Raw genomic sequence first — 21,204 nt, 5'->3', positions numbered from 1 at the left:
GGCTCTAACACAAATGAATTGGTCAGCCAGAAATGAGATTTGGAGCAATTTATCATAAGAGGGAGCAATTCTTACAATCCCATTGCTGTCATTTACTGATATGCTTGCCCTTTTCAGAAGTATGAGTTCACTAATTAATTGTCAAGGTGCAGAATTACATGAACTGTCACATGGTGGTAATACACTATAGCACCATAGTCATTATCAGAGTGCCCAATAAGTATCCAAAATACAAACTATTCCTAAAGTGCTACATGGAAATTTAAATGGAAAACATTCAGCTTTGGAGCAGCTTTACCATCCAAAGTGAACAGTCTTACTTTGTGGTTGTTCTGAATCTACTCAGCTCTTTAGGGTCTCAGTGCTGTTAAAAAAGCACAAGTTCTTAATTTTCTACATCAAGTATTAGACACTGAAAAAAGTATTTTCCTGCATCCTAATCAAATGGACTTCCTTTAATAGACAACTTCTGAAATAACTTATATATAAGAATAGGAGAGCAGCTCTGAGGAGCAGCCAGATTTTCAACAGACCTTCCTTTAAGAACTGCTAAACTAAGAGTGCTATAGATAACATTTCAATATTTCCCTCTGTATTGAATTCCTCTGGGCAGTGTATTTGCACAAGCAAAATCGTTACTGTCTGATGACAGTTACAGAAGACTATGCCCACACCTCATGTTGCTGAAGACTATTACTTTATGTGGACACAAACCAGTAAAATTTAAAGATGAATGACAGGTATATTTAATGAAAAATTTCTCAGAGTACAGACACATGTTTGGAATGTCATAGGCAATGTTTCTATCGTATGCAGCATTTCTACTCAAGTAAAAACACTTGTGCCACTGGAGTATACCTCATTCTCTGAAACGTTCTGAATTACACCAACAGAAGTTATATTTACATCAGGCAAATTCGGATGCCTAGCAATACTGACAAGCTTCTTCTACCCAATACATTTATCAGAGCAAGTAAAATCCCTCTTTGAAAGTTTTCTCATTTAGAAAACTGTAAAGAAGCCATGACAGTACCCACAGGAAAGAAACCAGATGGTATCAGCAAAAGTGGAGGACGAATGGAGTTTTCTATGTAAGAAAACACAGTGCAAAGCCTTTCCTTTCCTCTTCTTCCTCATCCCCAGGAAAGAAACGAAAAAAAAAAAAATGAAAGAAAAACTCTTTTAGATCTGAGAAATCTACCAGAAGCTATCTGTATATGTAATATAGCCTCTAAAAAAGCCTCGAGGCTTCAAATTATTAAGAAAAAAACACAATAAAATCCCACCACAATCCTCCTTGCTGACATTAATAAAAGTTAAACAAATGACAAGCTATACACACCAGTTGTTACTTAACATATCGCAAGATATGTAACATTTCAGGAAGAAAACGAAAGGCTTCCCAGCTAGTTGTTTGGGACATCCTGAGTCTATCAAGTCTCTCCACTACCAGTCTTTACACCTCCACGGCCTATTAACATAAGTGACTTTTTCTATTCTGTTACTTGGCTTCCCCTATTCACAGTGCTACAATAAAAACAATATGGCCTTTGCGGTCACTATGCTGGCACATGGAATTACATAGAACAGTAAATCTGTGAACTTTATTGCAGGAGAACCACCCACGCTTTCCCTGCTCGATGGCTACAGCAGCACTTGTTGATTCTTGGTTTGCAATAAAAAACCTCCAGAGCAGCAAACCCAAGTTCCTGGATGCTCAGCTGCACACACTGCAAGGGCTTCAGGCCTTAAGAGAGCCTATCACTGTCAGAAAAACCCAAACACGCAGGGAAACCTAACTGAGCTCGGGGACAAAAGTTTTGATTCATCGTTTGCCTGCTGTCCCTTTTCAGCAAGTCGTTGAAATTCCTTCCTCCGCCTATTGCTCGCTCATAAACGCGTCGCGCCGCCGGGACGCGGCAGTGGCACCTGTCAGACCTCCGGCCGGGCATCCCCAGGGCCTGGCCGGGCACCATCGGCACCATCACCACCATCACCTCCGCCCGTGCCAGCCGCAGCCCCGGGAGGCCGGCCGGGGCACCACTCGCCCCCACGTTTCCAAGCCCCACCGCGGCGCGGAGATGCTGCTCCCGACCCGCTCCCGCCTCCGGCGGCCCCGCGGGCGGGCAGGGGGCGGCGGACACGTGTCCCCCCCGGCCCGGGCTTACCAGCTCTTCCTCGCGCTGAGCTCGGGTCGGGGTAGGTTCAGCCACCCGGAACATAACCCGGCGCTCCGCCCGGCGCTCCCCGGGGAGGCTGGCGCCGCTTCGCAGAGACTGTGCCGAGGGGAGGCGGGCGGGGGCCGGGGCCGGGCGGGCTCGGCCGGGCGGGCGGGCGCGGCGGCCTGCGCTGCTCCTCAGTCCCCCATGATGCGGGCCCGGAAGCGGCCGCGGCACCGGAGGAAGCCGGGCGCGACCACCTCGCCTCTTCCCAGCCCTCTCCCGGCCGCTACCAGGGGCTCCGCGTCCCCTCCAGCACCCTCGTCTGGACCCCGGTGCAGCCCCGCGCAGCCCCCGCTGCCCCCGAGCGGTGCCGGTCCCTGCCTGCGCGGCCGCCGGGGCAGCGCCACCCCCGCGGCCCAGCGCAGTGGGACGGTCCCGTTGCCATGGCGGCGGCGTCGGGAGGGCGGGAGGAAGGAGGGAGCATGGCCGCCCTGGCCCGGCTGCAGGAGAGGCTATCGGAGCTGCGAGAGGAGTATTTCCTTGCGAACAGGTACCCGGGCCGTGCCGGTGGTGGGGTGGGTCACACCTCCTCATGCTGGGCTGGGGCGGGCGGGCGACCCCCGGCTCTCCCTCGGCAACGAGATGGCAGCAGTCCCCCTGGAAATTGTCCAGTTCTGGGCTCCTCAGTACAAGAGAGACATGGAGCTCCTGGAGTGGGTCCAGCGGAGGGCTACGAAGATGATCAAGGGACTGGAACATCTCTTACGAGGAAAGGCTGAAGGAGCTGGGCCTGTTCAGCCACGAGGAGACGGGTGAGAGGGAATCTCATCAATGTCGATAAGTATGTGAAGGGAGACTGTCGAGAATGGAGCCAGGCTCTTCTTGGTGGTGCCAAGCAATAGGACAAGAAGCGACGAGCAGAAACCGATGCACAGGAAGTTCCACGTGAATATGAGGAAGAACTTCTTTACTGTGGGAGTGACAGCACGCTGGAACAGGTTGACCAGAGAAGTTGCAGAGTCTCCCTGAATGGAGATATTCAGGAACCCTCTGATCGCAATCCTGTGCCATGTGCTCTAGGACGAGCTTGCTTCAGCAGAGAGATTGGACCAGATGACCCACTGTGGTCCCTTTCCAACCTTAACCATTCTGTGATTCCGTTTCACTTTAAAATCCCTCCCGAGAGCACCAGCTCACCTCCTTGGTCCCAAATATTGCCAGTGCGACGTGAGCAGACCTGATGGCAGCAGCACAGTGTCTTTAAGGGGTCCGTTTATACAATAAAAATACCTAATGTACCTCTCTTGCTCTGCCCACCCCCCAACCCCTCGCTAATTTTGAGGGAAAAGGAGCCTCTGGAAACTCCTAAAAGGTGCTGAGCCTCGCGATTTCAGCCCTCTCCACAGGAGCCGGCCCCTTTTCCCCAGTCGCGCCCCAGGAGACTGCTCCTCTCTCTTGCACCAGCATCGTTGCTATTCCTTGAGGATCCCTCATAGAGACGCCAGGATGTGGAACGCCAGCCTTGAGCCCCCTGCACTGGTGGCTTAGGTCTGTGACTGTACCTGAACGCTTGTCCTCTTGCAAGGCACTACTTTTTCTATTTTTTTAATTTTTTTAAAATTTTTTTTTAAGTTGATTGAAAGAAAATCACCCCAACTTCTGAGCGAGTTGATGTTTATTATCCACACTGTTTAAAATTGAGCTTAGTTTCTAAATTAGATTGTGCAACTTGAGTTTCTAAGTACCTGGGACGTGCTTTGTCTTTTTTTTTTACCAAGTTAAGGAGGTGTTTATTCTACTTAAAGATCTAACATATCCCACATAGTGAGCAACAGGCTGTCAGATCAGATCACCTGTTACCCTTCTCACGAAGTGGGACAGTTTGCACTGCTGAGTTTTCTGGCTGCTAACATGGTGATGGCCAGCTTTTCCCAGATCAGATTTTAGGAAATAAAATGTTTTAAGACCAACTTTAATATTGCATAGAGTTGTCCTGTAAACCCTTTTATTCAACTGCACTGTTGCTGTTGCTGTATGTGCAATGCAAATACACACACACACAAAAAAAAGCGTTTAGCATAGTTGTAGTTTAATTTTTCTTCACTAATTAATGAATAATTTATTTTTGAATCTAATTACAACATCATTAGCATGAATAACAAAGCTCCTGAACATTCTTAAAAGTTACACAGACATCAAGTCCTGCCTGCATGTAAAGTGTTGTGTTTTCCTGTTCTTCCCCTGAACTTTTGTTCGTACTCCTGTGGCTGTACACACAGCAGTTCACTAAACAAACATCAGTTACAGGAAACTATGCTTGTATTTCACATATTTCAGGTTAGAAAGAGCAGTCTGAGCCAGACTTGGGAATCCATTGGAGGGCAGCATGCTTGATGTTTGGGGATTTGTTTTTTGGCAGAGCTTTCCAAACCTGAATTGTTTCCCTTTTAAGAATAGGCTATGATTCATCAGCTTCTGAAAATTCAGATTTGCAGCTGAGTATTTAAATTAGAAGATTCAAACAGTCCAGTTCAGCAACTAATCTTAATAGTATTTTTCTGATCTTCGTAACATTCCTGTCATGCTTTATGCAGAACTCTGTTTATGTGAGAGGTATGAGGTGTCTTAAGCCAGCTTTTTAGGGAAAACACCTTTCTAGGAAAGGACTTGCCCAATGATGTCATAATGCAAAAATACCATAAACTTTCACTTTGAGAAATACCCTGTCAGCATAAGCATTAGACTATTCAGAATCCATTAGTGCACTGTCTTAAGTGTTATGCAATTTTATCACTCTACTTGTTCAAGAACCTACTTTTGTTTACTGTAGCATCTGTGTCAGGTGCTGACTTTGAATATGCTTTTTTTACTTTCAGTAAAGTCTTTGAGAAATACCTGTGACTCTAAAAGCTTAATTCAAACAGTGTGACAACTATGCAACCTGATCAAAAGGGCAAATACCTGCCTGAGAAACTTTCACCTCAAACCACTTCTGCTGGCAAGGGCAGTTGAAAGGGTTTGTGGAACTATCTTGTTGTTGGTCTGCTTCAATAAACTTTACAAGGACTTGTAAACTGCCTTGGCCAGGCAAGACAGCATGCCAGCTAAAAAAATCTAACAGGGAGTAAGAGAGGAGAAGGCTTCTGCTCCTCCAGAAGCAGACTGTTGTAATTGCCAAGTGGGTAGGAATGGTTTTGGAGCTGTCACCTCTGACATGGCCGGTCCCACATCTCCTTAATTTCCAGACTGTAATTGTGGATGTCTGTCCAGGCCCAAATTGCTCAATCAAAATCCTTTTAATCAAAATCATTTACCTCTAGGTAAAAGTATTCTGAAGGTGTCTGCTTCCTATGAAGACTCAGAATCTACACAAGAAGGGAATAAGTAAGCTCTCTAGCCAGCTTTGAAAACTTTTTATTCTGTGATCTTAGATTAAAAAAGTCTGTTTCCCACAGTTTTCAGATATTGAGAAGGTCTGGTGATTGTCAGATGACAATGAAAATTTGTGCCTGTTTAACGTGATTTGAGAGCACATGCTGCAGCAGATGATATAAAATGAGTGGAGCTAATGTTTCTTGATCTCTGATAGTAAATCTGCATTTCATTTCACAAGAAATATGGTGGGGATAATCCTAATTTATCAGATAAAAAATAGTCTTGTTGGTGTTTACTGATGCAGTTAATATTGACACAAAACTTTGTTAAACGAGCTCACTGATATCAGCTAATTAAGGAAACTAACCAATAGTAACCTAATTGTTATTTTGTGTCAGGTGTAACAAATTAAAGTATTTGGTAAATATGTTCCTAATAAAAATGGGATAACAAAAAAAAAATCCATGAAAATTAAAATATAATTTTCAGTTCAAAGACTTGACAGTAACTGATGCTTTGAAACAAATAAAAAATAAATAAAAGCCAGAGATGATCTCATAGCTGAGTTTTACCTCTCAGCATTGAAACTCATAATGGTAATGATTTCTTCCTAAATTCTCTTAAAAGCCTTTTCCAGGTTAATATATTTCTTTAATCTCTTTTAGTTTCATGGTTTTCCTTACATTTAGCTTTGTCACAAACACTATTCTCTAGTAGACAGTCACAGAGAGAATGCAAGCAAGGGATATCTCTTGGAATTATTTTCTGATGAGGTCCTTTTACTTGTGCTTCTTGTGTTTCTTTCCCACTTGTGCATGTCTTTCCTTGTACTGTGTCATTTGACACAAAGCTTTGACATCTAATAGCTCTTGAAAATCTCCTTGAAGTCATCAATTCTCCCCTATATCTACCTTGCATCTTCTGCTGCCTCACCAGTATCTCTTTCTAGATAACCTTTCTTTTTGTGTAACTTAAAACCAAATCCTCACCCTTCTCTGTATCCTCCCTTTTTCATTATTTCCTCTAGGATCTGTATTAATCAATGCTGCAACCCTAGCATATTTTGTAATTCTGTTGTTCCCTTTTATTCCCTCTTTGCACGTGTCAATATGCTGCCAGTTTCATATCTACATCATCTCCAAAATCCGTGTCTTTGAATTCCCATTTTGAAAAGTTCTGTCAGGACTCAATAAGCTGTTGCATTGACTGCTGTATTTCCATGTAAAAGATTCCTATGGTCATCCCTTTGGTATCTGTTTAAATTACTAAGTTTCCAAGTTCTGACTTCCTTTTAAGCCACACTAAATTTCCTGATGTTCCAGGCCCTCCAAAGTTTGGAAAGTCTCACACCTAGTTTCTTTCCTATGCTTTCATTGTCATAACAGTATAAACTTACATTTGTATCTCACAAATCACCTTTGATCACCTCTTCTTTTTCATATTTCTCCTCTCGAAATTCCTTCCTAGGAAACTAGATAGAATGTCTAAATCCTCTGTTTCCATCCTGCTAAGGTCAACTCATATTCATTAAAAAAATCCTACAGACAAGGAGTGTATATGTCACCATTATTGATGCTATCAATGTTCAAGTAATAAATGACTAAAATATTTTTTAACAATCAAAAGATAATGTGTTTAAACTAGATCTTACATTTAATATATGGTTCAGATTATAATATTGACCACAGTGAATTTATTTAATATTCACATCGTATACAATATTATACACAGTTACCTGATTTTTCTTATAATTCAGTCCTAATTTTAGTTAAAGCATTATCCACATATTTCACCTGCAATGGAAGTCCACGTGACATGCTGACATGTATATTCAGTATTGTGTGAGAATAAAAAATACATTCTCCCAAAACTTACATCCCCTATGAGTTGCAATACTCTTTATCCTTGTTACCTTCATACTATACAACTAACGTAAATTACATTTTTCTGCACTACCATTGAATTATGTAGAATTAAAAGGTGAAAAACCTAGTGAAAAGGATCCCAAACTGCAACAATAAAACATATTTAGAATATTTTTTTTACTTTGGTTCTACATTGCAATGCTGATAATTATTACTGCTTTTATATTTCCAGATCTATAGATGAAGACAGAAAAATAAAATACAGAGCTGCTGTCAAAATCCAGAGCTGGTTTCGAGGATGGAGGGTCCGAGCCTATCTGAGGTAGTATATTAAGCCCATCTAGCCTATCCTAATCTGTGTTTCAGCCTTGAATTTTTCCTCAGAATTGCTCATGGTATTACTTGATTTTAATAAAATGGGAGCATTTAGGGAAAAAAAAAAGCAACAAATGTTATTCTGCTTTTCAACAGAATGTAATATATGCTGTGACACTGCAAAAAGTAATTTTTGATTTTCAGAACTGCATGCAGTTAAAAAGGCATGATGCTAATAGGTAGCGTGGAAATAATCTATCTTCATAATAGATACACAGTATTCTGTGGGACATCTTGTCACGACTGGAAAAGAAACGAAACAAGCAGATGTCCCTTGGATATGCTGATTGAGAGACTTTTCTTATAGAATGATAGAATATCCTGAGTTGGAAGGGATCATCCAAGTCCAGCTCCTGGCCCTGCACAAGACACCTCTCGAGTCACACCATGTGCCTGAGAGCGCTGGCCAAACACTTCTTGAACTCTATTGGGTTCGGCGCTGTAACCACCTACCTGGGGAGCCTGTTCCAGTGCTCAGTCACCCTCTGGGCAAAAAACTTTTTCCTAATATCCAAGCTAAACCTCGCCTGACACAACTTCAAGCCACTCCCTCAGGTCCTGCCACTGGTCACCACAGAGAAGAGATCAGTGCCTGCCCTTCCTCTTCCCCTCATGAGGAAGTTGTAGACTGGGATGAGGTCTCCCCTCAGTCTCCTCTTCTCCAGGCAGAACAGATCAAGTGACCTCAGCCAATCCTCATAACGGCTCCCCCTCAAGGCCCTTCACCATCTCCATAACCCTCCTTTGGATGCTCTCTTTATATCTTTCTTACATTGTGGTGCCCAAAGCTCCACACAATATTCAAGATGAGGCCGCACCAGTGCAGAGCAGAGCAAGACAATCCCCTCCCTCAACCAGCTGGAGATGCTTTGCCTGATGCCCCCCAGGACAGGGTTGGCCCTCCTGGCTGTCAGGGCACTGCTGACTCAGATTCAACGTGCTGGTAACTGCTGACTCAGATTCAACGTGCTGGTAACCAGGACCCCCTGGTCCTTTTCTGTGGTGCTGCTCTCTCTTCTTGTTGTTGTTACGGAAAAATTGCCTAGTGAGGGTATGGCAACTGGACTTTTATTGTAGAAATTAAGTTCTACTGCTGGATTTAACGAGGTCATTTAAAAAAAAATCTTTCTTTACATAATTTTCTCCATTTATAAATCAGAGATCTTCGTTCTGTAAAATACCGTATCAACATTGGACTTGATCTTGGAGGTCTTTTCCAGCCTTAATGATTCTATGGTTTTATGATGTTGATACAAGCTTCTTGGAAACACTATGATTGGTCTCTTCTCCCTGAAAACCCTCCTCCATTTTTTATGATTGTAAGCCCAACTGGTCAAACTCACGTGCTCAAATTTCTGCATCTTCATAAAAATTAGGGAGAGGGATTTTTACATCTTTTTGTTTGACCTCTTGCCTGTCACGGGTCATTATGTATCATCCAGACAGACTGTGTGAAACCTAAGTAATTATTAGGTTTAATAAAATTAATTATTTAATGGCTAGTATTTCCCTCATAGGCTGCAGTCATTATGTGCACTTGTTAAAAAAAGCACAGGTAATTTGTAAAGCTGCGAAAATGTGCATGTGACATTAAAAATTCTGAACTGATCAGATATGTTGTTTAAAACCATCCATGCAAATAAAATCATCTTATTATGCAAATGAAATTTGTAAGGCTTTTTCATTAGACTTTTGTAATGATAACCAAAATAGGGAAGCTTGCAGTAACACATTTTTTCCAAAAATCAAAGTTTGTGTGTATGCATAAATATAGGTATATAATGGTCTATTTGTATGTGTGCATATGTATGTATGCATACATGTATACGTGTAAAGTGTGTTTGTAGTGATCATCTGTTTGGAATAAGTATGGATAATACACTATATGTTATTTTTTATATTATGAAAAAAAGTTATACTGGGAAGTCTCAAAAAAATTCTTATTTTGTTAATCTATTTCATTTTAGACATCTGAATGCAATGGTGATTTTGATACAGAAGTGGTGGAGAGGATATCGATGCAGAAAACACTTCAGAAAAATGCTGGAGGTAGAAAACTACTTTTAAAAGTTTTGTTTATTTATTTGTAGAATACATAGAAATAATTCATTCCCTCGCTATGAAATTAAAAAGCTGAATCTTGATTCTTTATTCACACAGGCACGTACTTAACTTTACTATCATGAAAAGCACCATTAATTTCAGTAAGCCTAGTCATAACAGTCAAGTTAAGTCAGTGTTTAAGTGTTTGCAGCTCTGGAGTATTAGTCCCCAAACCAGCAATGAGATCTGCTCATGCAGAAGCCTGCTCACATGATGCTAATTGCAGGATTGGAGCTTTAAAAGATGCTTTTTTTTTTTTTCCTGGCAGAACTTCTAATTTTGAAAATAAAATAAGCCAATGTGTCCACACATTGCTGTTTTATGTTTTAGTGGTTTAAATTTCTTGCTTAATGAACCCTGAAGTATTTGAGGTTTTGCCTTAAGGCACACAGCAGATCACAGTCAATCTAATTCCCTTGACAGACCTGAAGATAGCAAAAGTGTATGATACCACACAAGCTAAAACCTCTATTAACAGGTTTAGGAGATTAAGACGAAACTAATTTGCCTTTAACATAAAAAAATTAAGGTTTTAATATGTGGTTTACTTCACTAATTTATCAATTTATGTTAACGTTTTACAATAGTTTTAAACTTGTTAGTCATTTATTCTAGATTAATTTTGTTAAATTGTTGTGTTTTAATCAAAACAGGCAACTCAAGGAAAAGTAAAAAAAAGAGCTGTAATAACTCATACATTACAGACCAAAGTTCATACCCTCTACTGAGCTCTGTTTTCAAGTAGCAGGAGTCATGTACCTGAAAGATTGTCTATTTTTCCCCCAAGTTTATCAGTAATCTATTTAAAGATTTTCTCTCTTCCAATTTACTAACTGGCTTAACTAATAAATTATGAGCCGTCCTTTCAGGCTGTGCTTTTCAGTCATCTCTAATTCTTGAATATAGAGCAGATAGCTGCATGGTTGGATTGGGTTCTGTTTCAAAAAAAGAGAAGGAACTTGGTCTGAATATTTTTCCTGAGCTTAGAGAAGGTTTGTTTAATTTACAGGAGCTTCTGCAGAATGGAGACATGATAATGTATCTTAAATTTTTTAAGGAAGAGAAAGGATCTATGCAGTCATTGGGAAAAGGGAGAGAAGAAATCAAATTCATGTGAAATATTGATGCATACTGCCAAAAGATGTTGTGGAACTCCCTCTAGTGCAGGTTGTTAAGAGGAGAATAGAAAAATGCTTATGGATGGCTTAGATACACTTCAGGCAATGTTTTAGGTGAAGTAATCTCATAATGTTCCCTCGAGTTCTACATTTTTTCAGAGTTTAAGCATTGTAGAGGGATGAATTTCATTTCAGAAACAAGGTGATTCATGTGTTTCTGTGTTTTCCAAGATGAGAATAAGGACCATGTCGGTTTTTGACATCTGATCATTAGGTTTTCAAGAGGGATTAATCAGGATTAAGGTCTGATGGCCAATTTTCAATCCCTGCCCGATTATAAGGAGCTTTCTTTCGGCCATTCATGTTCAAATGCTAGTTTCTTTGTTGATAGTAATCAGTTTCCTGTTTTACTTTTATGTGTAGTGGTTGTAAGAACAGTGGTGCCCAGATAAGATACAAAGTGAACACATAACCACCATGCTTACTGTCCATTGCACTGTTCTGAGTGGTGTCCTGTAGGTCAGATGGCAAGATAATTCTTCCCAGAGAGCCAGCCTCAATGGCATTTGGAATTGGTGCCCAAGGACAGGATGAGAGGCAGTGGGCACAGAGTGAAGCCCAAGAAAGTCCACTTGAAGATAAGAAACAACTTTTTTTACTGTGAGGGTGCTCAGATACTGGAAGGGGTTGCCCAGATTGAGCAAGCTGTTCTTGCAGAGTTTCCACTCTTGGAGATACTCAAAACACCATGGCACAAGGCCCTGCACAACTTTCTCTAATTGACCCTGTTTTGAGTAGTGGTTTGGAGCTTCAGAGGTTCCTGCCAACCTCAGTTGTTCTATGCATTCATGAGATCAGAGGTCTTTTACCTCACCTCTTTGTTCTGTCTTCTTTTTCCCTGTCTTCTTAAAAAACGCTCTGACAGTTACATTTTAAGATAGAATCTTTCAAATTAGCACAGATTTCCTGTAATAATAATGAAGCTGAGAGCTAACATCATAAAACCCCCTCAGCTCTCCATTCTTTAAATATATTTCTGAAAAGAAAAATAAAAAAGTCTTTAATCAATAAAGCCTAGTTCATATTTAGCTCTTCAAATAGACATAACTGACAAGCTCTTGCCAAATCTGAAGTCTGTGAAATAATGTAGGACAAAAAATTCTACAAGCCCACACTTAGTACGTACATTCTAAATCAGACCGTGAATTCATCCAGTTTCTGGATTCCAGTACTTATCCAGTGCTAGCCAGGGCTCTAGAGAAAGACAATCTCATCAGAAAGCTTACAAATTTTACAGCAATCAGCATAGAAAACCACTTTTCCCCCTCAAATACTTCATTTTGTGCTTGCCATCTCTCTGATTGGAGAAGACTAAATAGGACAGCCTGATTGGAAGGCAACCTGAAAGCCATACAAGTAGCAGATACAGATACCTTTTACTCCCTTTAGACTGCTATATTCAGTATTGTGTGATTTGGGGTGGACTTAAATATGAAGTTCAAATTAATGCCTTATATTTGTTGTTATGCTGTCTTTACTCAATGGCTGAATTTGGAATATGTTAAAAAAACCCCAAATCTTCTCAGCAGCTTAACATAACTTTCAAGTTAAAAGGATCAGTTAATGCTTGCAATGGACTCTTGCTAATAACAGCTGTAATGACTCCTGACCATGAAACACAGTGATACATTTGACATGATAGTTCCTTAAATACACTGGTCACTTTAAAATTTGTCTGCTGATAATGATTGGATTGGTATCTGCTGCCAGCAAACAAGGCAAAGCATATGCACAAAATACCCATGATTGCTTGATAATAAATCATTTTAATGATTATATTCAAAATTGTGAAATGTGAGTGGTACTGATGCGGAAAATAACAAAGGCTGAGGCTCATCAGATTGGTTGTCCATATGTGCATCACTACTAGTATTTCATTTTCTACTCCTCTACTGCCTCTTTTTTGACTGTTAAAATCCATTAGTAAAAAATAATCACCTATTGATGCCATTCATATGATTAAGGTTATGTGCCTTTCAATTCCAAATATAGGTTCTTTGGTATAAAGCTTTGTTTCCTAATTAATCTCAAGCTAAAATTAAGAACTGCTCTCCTATGATTTTCTTAATAATTTAGTTACATTGACTATGTGGGATTCTGAAGTTTTGCATGACGTGCAGAAAAGTACGAATTTTAAAACCAGGCAAGCACCAGAACGTGAATCAAACTGTACATCACTGTTTCTTTATTATACTATTTCTCAAAGTCAAATAAGCACTTGTTTCAGGAAGGGGAATTGTAACATTTAATTGTTATATGAAGTTGGCATGCATGGTGGCTGTATTTTTAGCTTACTTTGAAAGGAGATACAGTTGAGAAAAGTGAATATTTTATGTGATATAGTTTGACACCACCCTAAATGGTTTAGCTTCAACTCAGCAACCAGTTTTAAATAATTCCAGTCCAACAGGAATTAGTCAAATGCCTATTTGCTCTACAAAAACACCCAAACCATCACAAGAACACGCCAATTTAGACAATGTGTTTCTTCCTTCTCTCAGCCTTAACCTCAATCAGATTTCTGGATCTCGTTTGAATTTGTCATTTCATATTAACTGTTTAAAGCAATAGAAAACCCCAGTCAGAATCAGATCACATTTGTAGGTGGTCCCCAAACATGTTTTTACATGCAAAAAGAGAAAATAGTACAACAGTTTATAAACAAAAGGCTTCAAATATATTTTGGAAACATGCGCTTGAAGTAAGCGCATGAATTAAGTAGGAAGACCTGTAACATCAGGGAGATACAAAGACTTCATGATTCAGAAATGGAGCTGGTACATGTGGTTGAGATGGCAAGATAATTTTCCCCAGAGAGTTAACCTGGCAGTGTCACCTTCAGTTGGCACTCAGTGAAAAAATGACAAGCAATCCATTGGACACAGGCTGAAATGCAGGTAATTCCGCTTAAGAATAAGGAAAGGGTCTTCTGGACAAGCAGGCCCCAGTTCACAAAAGCATCTTTTGTTTAGTAGGAGAGCACATAAGTGTAGACTTGGGTTGAAGCACTAAATTATGACTGTTCTTTTGTGAATAGGGATGAACACATTTTTCCATCACTTGTAATTGCAAAACTTTCTGATCAGAATTAGAAAACAGAGGGCAAATCTATTTGCAAAAGAACCTAGATGGTGACACAGCCTTCAGCTTTTGGTGAAAGAATAAGATTGTAAGACAGTTGTGTGAGCAATTCTGCATTTGGATGACTTGTGATTTAGAGCAATGGTTGAGTAAAAGCAGAAATGTGTAACTTCCTTTTTATTGTGAGTGACCATCTTAAGTGGTGGTAAAGGCCTGGATTTTCACACCTTAGTGAGGTGTGCAAATTAGGACCCTAGTTGCCACTGACTGTCTCTGTAAATAGTAAAGTTCTTCAATACTTTGCCAACCTCAGAGACAGTGGTCCCTCTGTCTTTGAGTGTTGATGATATCAAGAGCATTAATGATGTTAGGTCTCCAATTTAGGTTCTTCAGTGAAATGGGCTGCATTCAGACCTAAGTGCTCACAGCCTTCAACTCGGAGAATAATAAACAAAAAGATGTAAGATTTAGTTTAATAATTGATGGACAGAAATCTGATAAACATTTTTAAGCTTAGGAACTTCCATTAAAACGTACTTTATCTATTTGGTGGTGTGGCAACTCTTACGTTCCCTTGCAAAGAAAGAAAAGATGAGCTGCAAAACAAAATTGTATCAATTTAATCAAACAGTTTAGGAATATACTTAAATCTGGAAGACATTATTTCATTCCATTATTAGCTATCTACTCTTGGTATCACTCAGTAAACATTTATGGAGATGAAGGGAGAGAGACAGTCCACTGTTTATTCTAATTTGTACCTTTGGGGCAGATTTTCCCTCAAATATATATAAATATATATATATATACATGTGTGTATGTATACATCTACGCATACACGTGAAACTTTTTTGAAATTGAACAACCCTGCAATTTTCTTTCACATAAGAAATATTTTTTTGCACTGTTTCCATTATTAGTAGATTGGTATGATATTAAAGTGAGCATTTAAAATCCACCTTAATTAAACTGCAGGAATTATGCCTTGCTTAATGTAATGAAGAAAGAGAATTTAAAATGAAGTAGCATCATTGTGTTCATTTGTAAATAACATATTGCAGCCAACTGTTTCTTAATTGCCCAGACTGTTGATAAATAATCCAGTCCTGCTGCTCTCCACAGACAATTTGCTTTGGATCAGACTAGGCAATTCAAATAACACTAATTACAGTGAAACCCTTTTATAGTGAATTCCTGTTTGCCATGGGGGAGAAAATCACTATATCAGGGGAAAGCACTTTTGCCTTTGATTTGTGTCTAAAACATGAGAAACACATAAAAGCTGCATGTTGTGCTAAATAAAGGACATACTCTTGCATTCAAAGTACTTATATTTTACTTTTTATGATACAATTGTGAATTATGTTCATTTTGCATTTGTAATTAGAGGGCGGAACAGATGTGAAAGCTTAGTTTAAAGTGATGTATCCATTAAAATAACCTATGCTGCCAAGTGATTGCTTAGTATAATAGGGGATTCGTTCACTCTGAGAGGAATTCTACTTTATTGGAAGGAAACCAGGACTTCAGGAAATGTTTTCTATATCAGGGGATTCACTGTAACATGGTATCATTGTATTTATGATTTTATGATGTTAAAATGAATATTAAATGAAACAAAATTCCCAACGATTACTCGGGAGGCAGCTAAGTACATAACATTTAGTACAGATGGTTGGAAGGCACAATTTTGCTCCATCACTGCATCCGTATCCTTGAACGATTTCGACTGAAGACAGCATTTCTTTGAATTTTTCATTAAACCAGACGTCTTGAAATATGAATTCCTTTTATGTTTCTGTGAGTTTTGGCTAAAAGAACCCCAGTGAATAAATCATACAATACTACGTGTCACCAGCACTTGTGAATATTTCTGCTTTGTTATTCTACTCTCAGTAGAGCACCATTGATTATCAAACTCAGCGGAGAGCATTTTATGATCATATATCTCCATTAGCTCCTAGTTTGACTACCATAGATTTTTCTGGTTAAGCCTGCATTATGTATTAGGAAGCCTATCTCTTCAATACAAAGTTTGATTTTATTCTCTGTAAGCCTAGAACTCTTATTATGTATTATGTATAAAGATTCTTATCTTTTATATGTAAAAATAGGAGGACTGTCTTTGTGTAACTGAAATATATGCCATCTTTTTTTTCCTTGGTTCACAGACAGCATATTTTATTATGAAGATGAATTTCTACAATGAAATGGCTGTCAGGGTAAATATTTCTTCCCTTGTTAAACAAATGAAAAGTCAATTGTGCTCCGAATTTGCTTTTAATAAAATGAGCAAACCAGAATAATATACACTTGATTGATATGCTGATGGCAACAGTGGGAAATAGTACATAGTTAAAAATTAAAGTTGCACTCAGTAGTTTGGGTTATATTTGAAAACTGTAGCTGAATTTAAGGCACCTGTGTGTGTCTTGCCCCATTTAAATGTTCATTGTACCTTACCTGATGTGATACTGCTAAAACCCCCAAACATTCTGTTTGCCAATGTTCTTACAAATGTAGACATATTTACAATTCTGACAAACTATAGGGCTTCTATGCTGATTTGCTGATGTAGCTGTGCTTTTTCTTTTGTTGGTACATGACATTTGATGTATTGAATCTCAAGAGTTACTCAGAGGGCACAGGACAATTTCATTGCCTGAACACAGAGGTGGGACTGCACTGATCTCATCGATGATACTATGAGTGAATTTTGCTAAATGAAGAAAAGTATAAACAGTCCATGAACTTTAGTAAATCTACAGTTGATGAAGCTTTTTACAGGGAAAATTGCACAATATGTTTAACTAGAAATTAGCATTTTTATTCACTGAACTTTGGAACTGCATCTAAACAAATATGTAAAACAAACATGGGAAGGACATGAGATAATAAATTTGATGAAATCTTTTTATCTTACTTACTTATTTTGTGATATAAAACTGTTTTACTTGAGAGACCTGTATCTTTTTAGACAAGCTATCTTACCCTTTGAATTCTGCCAAATGTAGGAATATAGTGAGGATGAAGATTAACCCAAGGAAACTCCTGTAAAGTAGGAAGATTCTCAGAATGGATTTTAATTTTGTGGCCTTTCTGGGTCCAGAATAACTCAGAGTCAAGAGCTGCATTCCCATCAGGATTTTTGCTTAGTCCTGGTTCTCTCAAAGGCACAAAGTTGAATCTTACATTTGGTGCAGGTTAGAGAACTGAAGGTGTTTAACAGCGATCTAATTCCTCACAAATGTACTTTCTTGTTATTGTTTTAGTTTATTCCTTAGTTAGCTAGTTGGAAAGTATTCCACAGTGAATAAATGCCATTTACTGCTGCAGCTGAAATCAGTGAGAAAACATAAGATGTAAGCCAGCTCTTAAAAGTTGCCTGTGTACTTTTAGAAGACATTTGAAGACTAAATTTCAGAGGTAATTATGTATTCTAGTCAAATGGAGTTTTGCATTTGGTCTTTCATTTTTAAAAGAAATTGAATGTGTTCCCATTCATTTGTAATGGAAATATAATGTTGAATCATTAGGTGATATAAATCTTCAAAGTACCATTTTTTCAGTCATGTCCTTTTCTTTAATAGAAATTTAAATCAGTAGAAAACAATAGAACAGATCTTTATTTAGTTGCAAATGTCAGAATCGGTTTCTCCTCTATCTAAATAATCTTGTGTAGCCATATCTGCAGAGCAGATTTAAAATGCTACCAGTCTGAAACACTGCATGGTTTTGGTTTTTTTCTGTCATCAGTTTTCTGAAGAACTAACCAAGGTCCAGGACAATCGAGAATCAGGCCTGTTGAGCTTCTGCACAGTAGATGCATGCCCAGACTTTACTTTTCCTAAGCCAACAGTGCCTCATATTCATACATTGGGAGTTTGATTCATGACTAATATAGTTCAGTGTTCTAAAAATATGACACTAACTGTGTATGTCATTCTACATCTCTGTCTTTTGTAACCAGACCTATCAGTTTTACCTTCTAAAATTAAATCAGAGATCTTGTGTTAATCAGTTTCAGTACTAGGTCAAAATATGATTCTCTCTCTTAAAAGATTTAAGGTTACTATAAATTTTCAGCAACAAAAGTAATCCTGTGGCAAAAAAAAAAAATTCCACGAGCAGATGGCTTTTGATATATCAAGGTTTTGCCATTTGTTTTAGTGCTTAAAATAAACATTATTTATAAGACCACTTACATTTTGATGTTACTTAATGAGGAATATGCATCATTGATTTGACTAGCTTAAGAGGTCATTTAGAACTTGCCCGTTAACAAGCTGTAATCTGCTGAGCACACAATGACTTTGTTTAAAATTATCTGTTCAGTGCTGATCAATGACAATAATTGTTTTGTACCAATCACTGTTGAAACTTGCTAATTACTTTGAAGGGCACACACAGTTGTCTCTTTTTTTTCCAAGAATTTTTTAAACATTCACCTTGGAATTAGAAAGAAATTCAGTTGCATCACATTATACTTCCTTATAAAAGGAAACATTTAAAACTTTCACATTGAAAACATGAGCATCATCAGAAGGTGTGCGTAAAATGGTCTTTTCTAAAAAGACTAATCTTCAGTTTTGAGATCTCTGACATACAGTACTAGGGAAAAAGAAATCCAGCATAAAATAATTTGAGACTGCAGTTTTTCTTACTTGTGTTTCGTTCAGTTGAAATCAGTGAGTTCATTCAGAACAGAAAGTGGTGTAAATAAAGATAGAATGCAGCATTTAATTGGTACACTGAGCCCATTGGAGGTAATTATAGCTTTATACAATTTGAGCCCTTTGTCTTTCAGTTTGAGTTTTGATCCTTTAACCCAGAAATATCCAGTTCCGCATTTATAACTGTGAGGTGAAGACTGTCAGAAAGAGTTTCAAAGGGACCATAATCCTGCATTAATGAGCACATGGCTATATGGCAGCCAAGTTGCTCTTGTTGAGAAATTTTTAAGCCAAACAGCAAAACAAAGCTAAGATCCTTATTCACATGCAAAGGATTTTGCTTAATCCCAGATCTCTGAAGGCATACTCATTCTTTGCTCTTTCTCCATTCCTTTTTAACCCAATAAGCTTGTCTATGAGAAAGTGGAGTTGCAGAGTATGAAATTTACTATCACCTAGTGCAAAGCAGCATGTCTAGTGCTTAACCTTTTTTGTTCCCATAATGGTTATTTATTAATATTATAACGATATCTACAGGTCCAAACCCTTATTATTAAAAGAAATGTTTATACAACACATAGGTAAAAGAAAATACCGGCTTTTTAAATTAGTTTTGGGTCTTATTTGGGAAGAGAGGAAAATACATGCTGATGCACAAAGGGGAAATAGAAGGAAATGTTAGCACTGGAAGTTGATATCTTCTTATTCCTAATAACTCCAGCGCATAGTTTAGTTTTCTTCATGACACGTGACTCAAAGATTTAGGGAAAGCTTTTCTGTGATACTTTTCTCTTTTAAGTCCCATGTGAAAAGATAATCATAACTGTACCAGAAAGTGTCATTGATTGAGGCAAAATGCTAGTTTTTACTTTGAATAGTAGTGTTTTGGGTTTTGTGATAGAAAAATGGTATCAAACTATGAAAATATTCAGCCCTGCCTTATTCTTCTTATAGACAACTCCAGTGTGTTACTGTTTTCTGCTCAGGAAAAGTTAGGAGATGGAGAAATTGCAGTCAGTAACTTGTGTCAGATATCACAGTGGTACAGAATTGGACTGCAATGGAACTTGAAGGAGTTGAGAGAAGTTGCCTGTTACTGGAGAGCAGTTCCACGACTTGATGATGCAGACTCTGAAGTCTTTTGACTTTGAATAACCTTTTGAAGGTTATTGATACTAGGGGCAATGGGCAAGTTTTTTTTTAATCTTGCCTTCTTGCTGAATCAAACACAAAACCCATGACATTCTTTCCCTCCTTTTTTTACATGAGTATTTAGAATGATAAAGGGTACGAAAAAAATCCCGATACCACAAACACAGGGATTTCACTGCACTTACCAAGTCATCCCTTGGTTCTGGAAAGAGAAGGGTTGATGTAAAGGGAAAAAAAAAAGAATGTTCCCTGTAGATGCACTGAATAGTTTTAATTCTTGAAAAGTCTAGTAGCTAGAGACCCACAGGGGTAGGATAGCTCTTAGAAAATTAGAACATTCTTCTCTTCAATGCATTTAGTGAAGGGGAGTAACTTCACACTTGGATTTGCTTCTGGACAGTAAAACCTCAAACTTCTTGCTTTTAAAATGTAGATTCTTCCCTTCAGCTGTTATGTCTTTTAAGATTTCAAAGCTGTAAAGGTCAAAGAGAAGGTTGTTGGAGTAGTAATGGAAGTACTGCAGACCAGAAAATAGAAATTTGGAGATTAGTTTAGAAAAATATTGAGGAAAAAGGAGACAAATTTCAAAAAAGGAAGTAAAGAATATTTTTCAGGGAAATTAATAAGTTCAAGGACAGAAGAATGTAAAGACAGAGGAACTAGACATAAGGAACAAAGGAAAAGATCATTAATCTATCATCATTAATCTATGACTAATATAAAACTAATCTAAAAGATCATTAATCTATTCTTCAGATGTGTATATCTAGAATACACTGACCTCTTATGGCAAAGAAAACGAGGAACGAGAGCAACCCTCAGCATGACTGAATAGTTACGTCTTCCTCCTGTACATGTCACAGGGAGAAATGTGAAAGTACTGATAACTTTTTACCTAATCACATAATCATAGAATTACAGAATCATTTAGATTGGAAAAGGCTTTTAAGATCTTTGAGTCCAACCTTTGTCCGATCACCACTAAGTGCCATGTCCAGTCATTTTTTGAACACCTTCAGGGATGGTGACTCCATCACCTCACTGGGCAGTCCATCCCAGTGCTTAATTGTCCGTCCTTAATGCTTACTTTCCCTTCCCACAAAACAGATAGCCAGTAAACAGGTAGTAATTTCAGAAACATCATGATTAGGATTTTTAAGTATCAGAGAAGATTTAAATGTTTTCGTCAAAATCAATTATTGGGGAAAGTCAGGTAGACTAAGTTTCCCTCTCCCCTTTT

The 21,204-nt window shown here is 38.5% G+C and overlaps 2 protein-coding genes across 3 annotated transcripts in view; one reads left to right on the top strand and one right to left on the bottom strand.

Annotated features, from left to right (window-relative positions):
* GPATCH2 (G-patch domain containing 2) overlaps positions 1-2,222 on the bottom strand; it is a 119,640-nt gene extending 117,418 nt beyond the window's left edge. The window contains 2 exon segments of the mRNA XM_018085362.3: positions 2,169-2,186; positions 2,188-2,222. Of these exon segments, the coding sequence (XP_017940851.3) occupies positions 2,169-2,186; positions 2,188-2,222 (53 nt within the window).
* Positions 2,223-2,598: 376 nt separating this feature from the next.
* Positions 2,599-21,204, top strand: part of SPATA17 (spermatogenesis associated 17) — an 88,820-nt gene continuing 70,214 nt past the window's right edge. The window contains exons 1-4 of one of the 2 annotated variants that reach the window (XM_029965131.1): positions 2,599-2,712; positions 7,635-7,724; positions 9,745-9,826; positions 16,311-16,361. In XM_029965131.1, coding sequence (XP_029820991.1) covers positions 2,606-2,712; positions 7,635-7,724; positions 9,745-9,826; positions 16,311-16,361 — 330 coding nt within the window. In that variant the 5' untranslated portion in view covers positions 2,599-2,605. The remainder of the gene's footprint in view (positions 2,713-7,634; positions 7,725-9,744; positions 9,827-16,310; positions 16,362-21,204) is intronic. The other variant, XM_029965132.1, reaches the window with a different exon arrangement.

The sequence above is a fragment of the Manacus vitellinus genome, unplaced genomic scaffold (assembly GCF_001715985.3).
Source record: "Manacus vitellinus isolate BGI_N305 unplaced genomic scaffold, ASM171598v3 scaffold_8_pilon, whole genome shotgun sequence".
Classification (NCBI taxonomy): domain Eukaryota; kingdom Metazoa; phylum Chordata; class Aves; order Passeriformes; family Pipridae; genus Manacus; species Manacus vitellinus.
The sequence above is the reverse complement of the archived record's forward strand: the minus strand, read 5'-3'. Positions and strand labels throughout refer to the sequence as shown.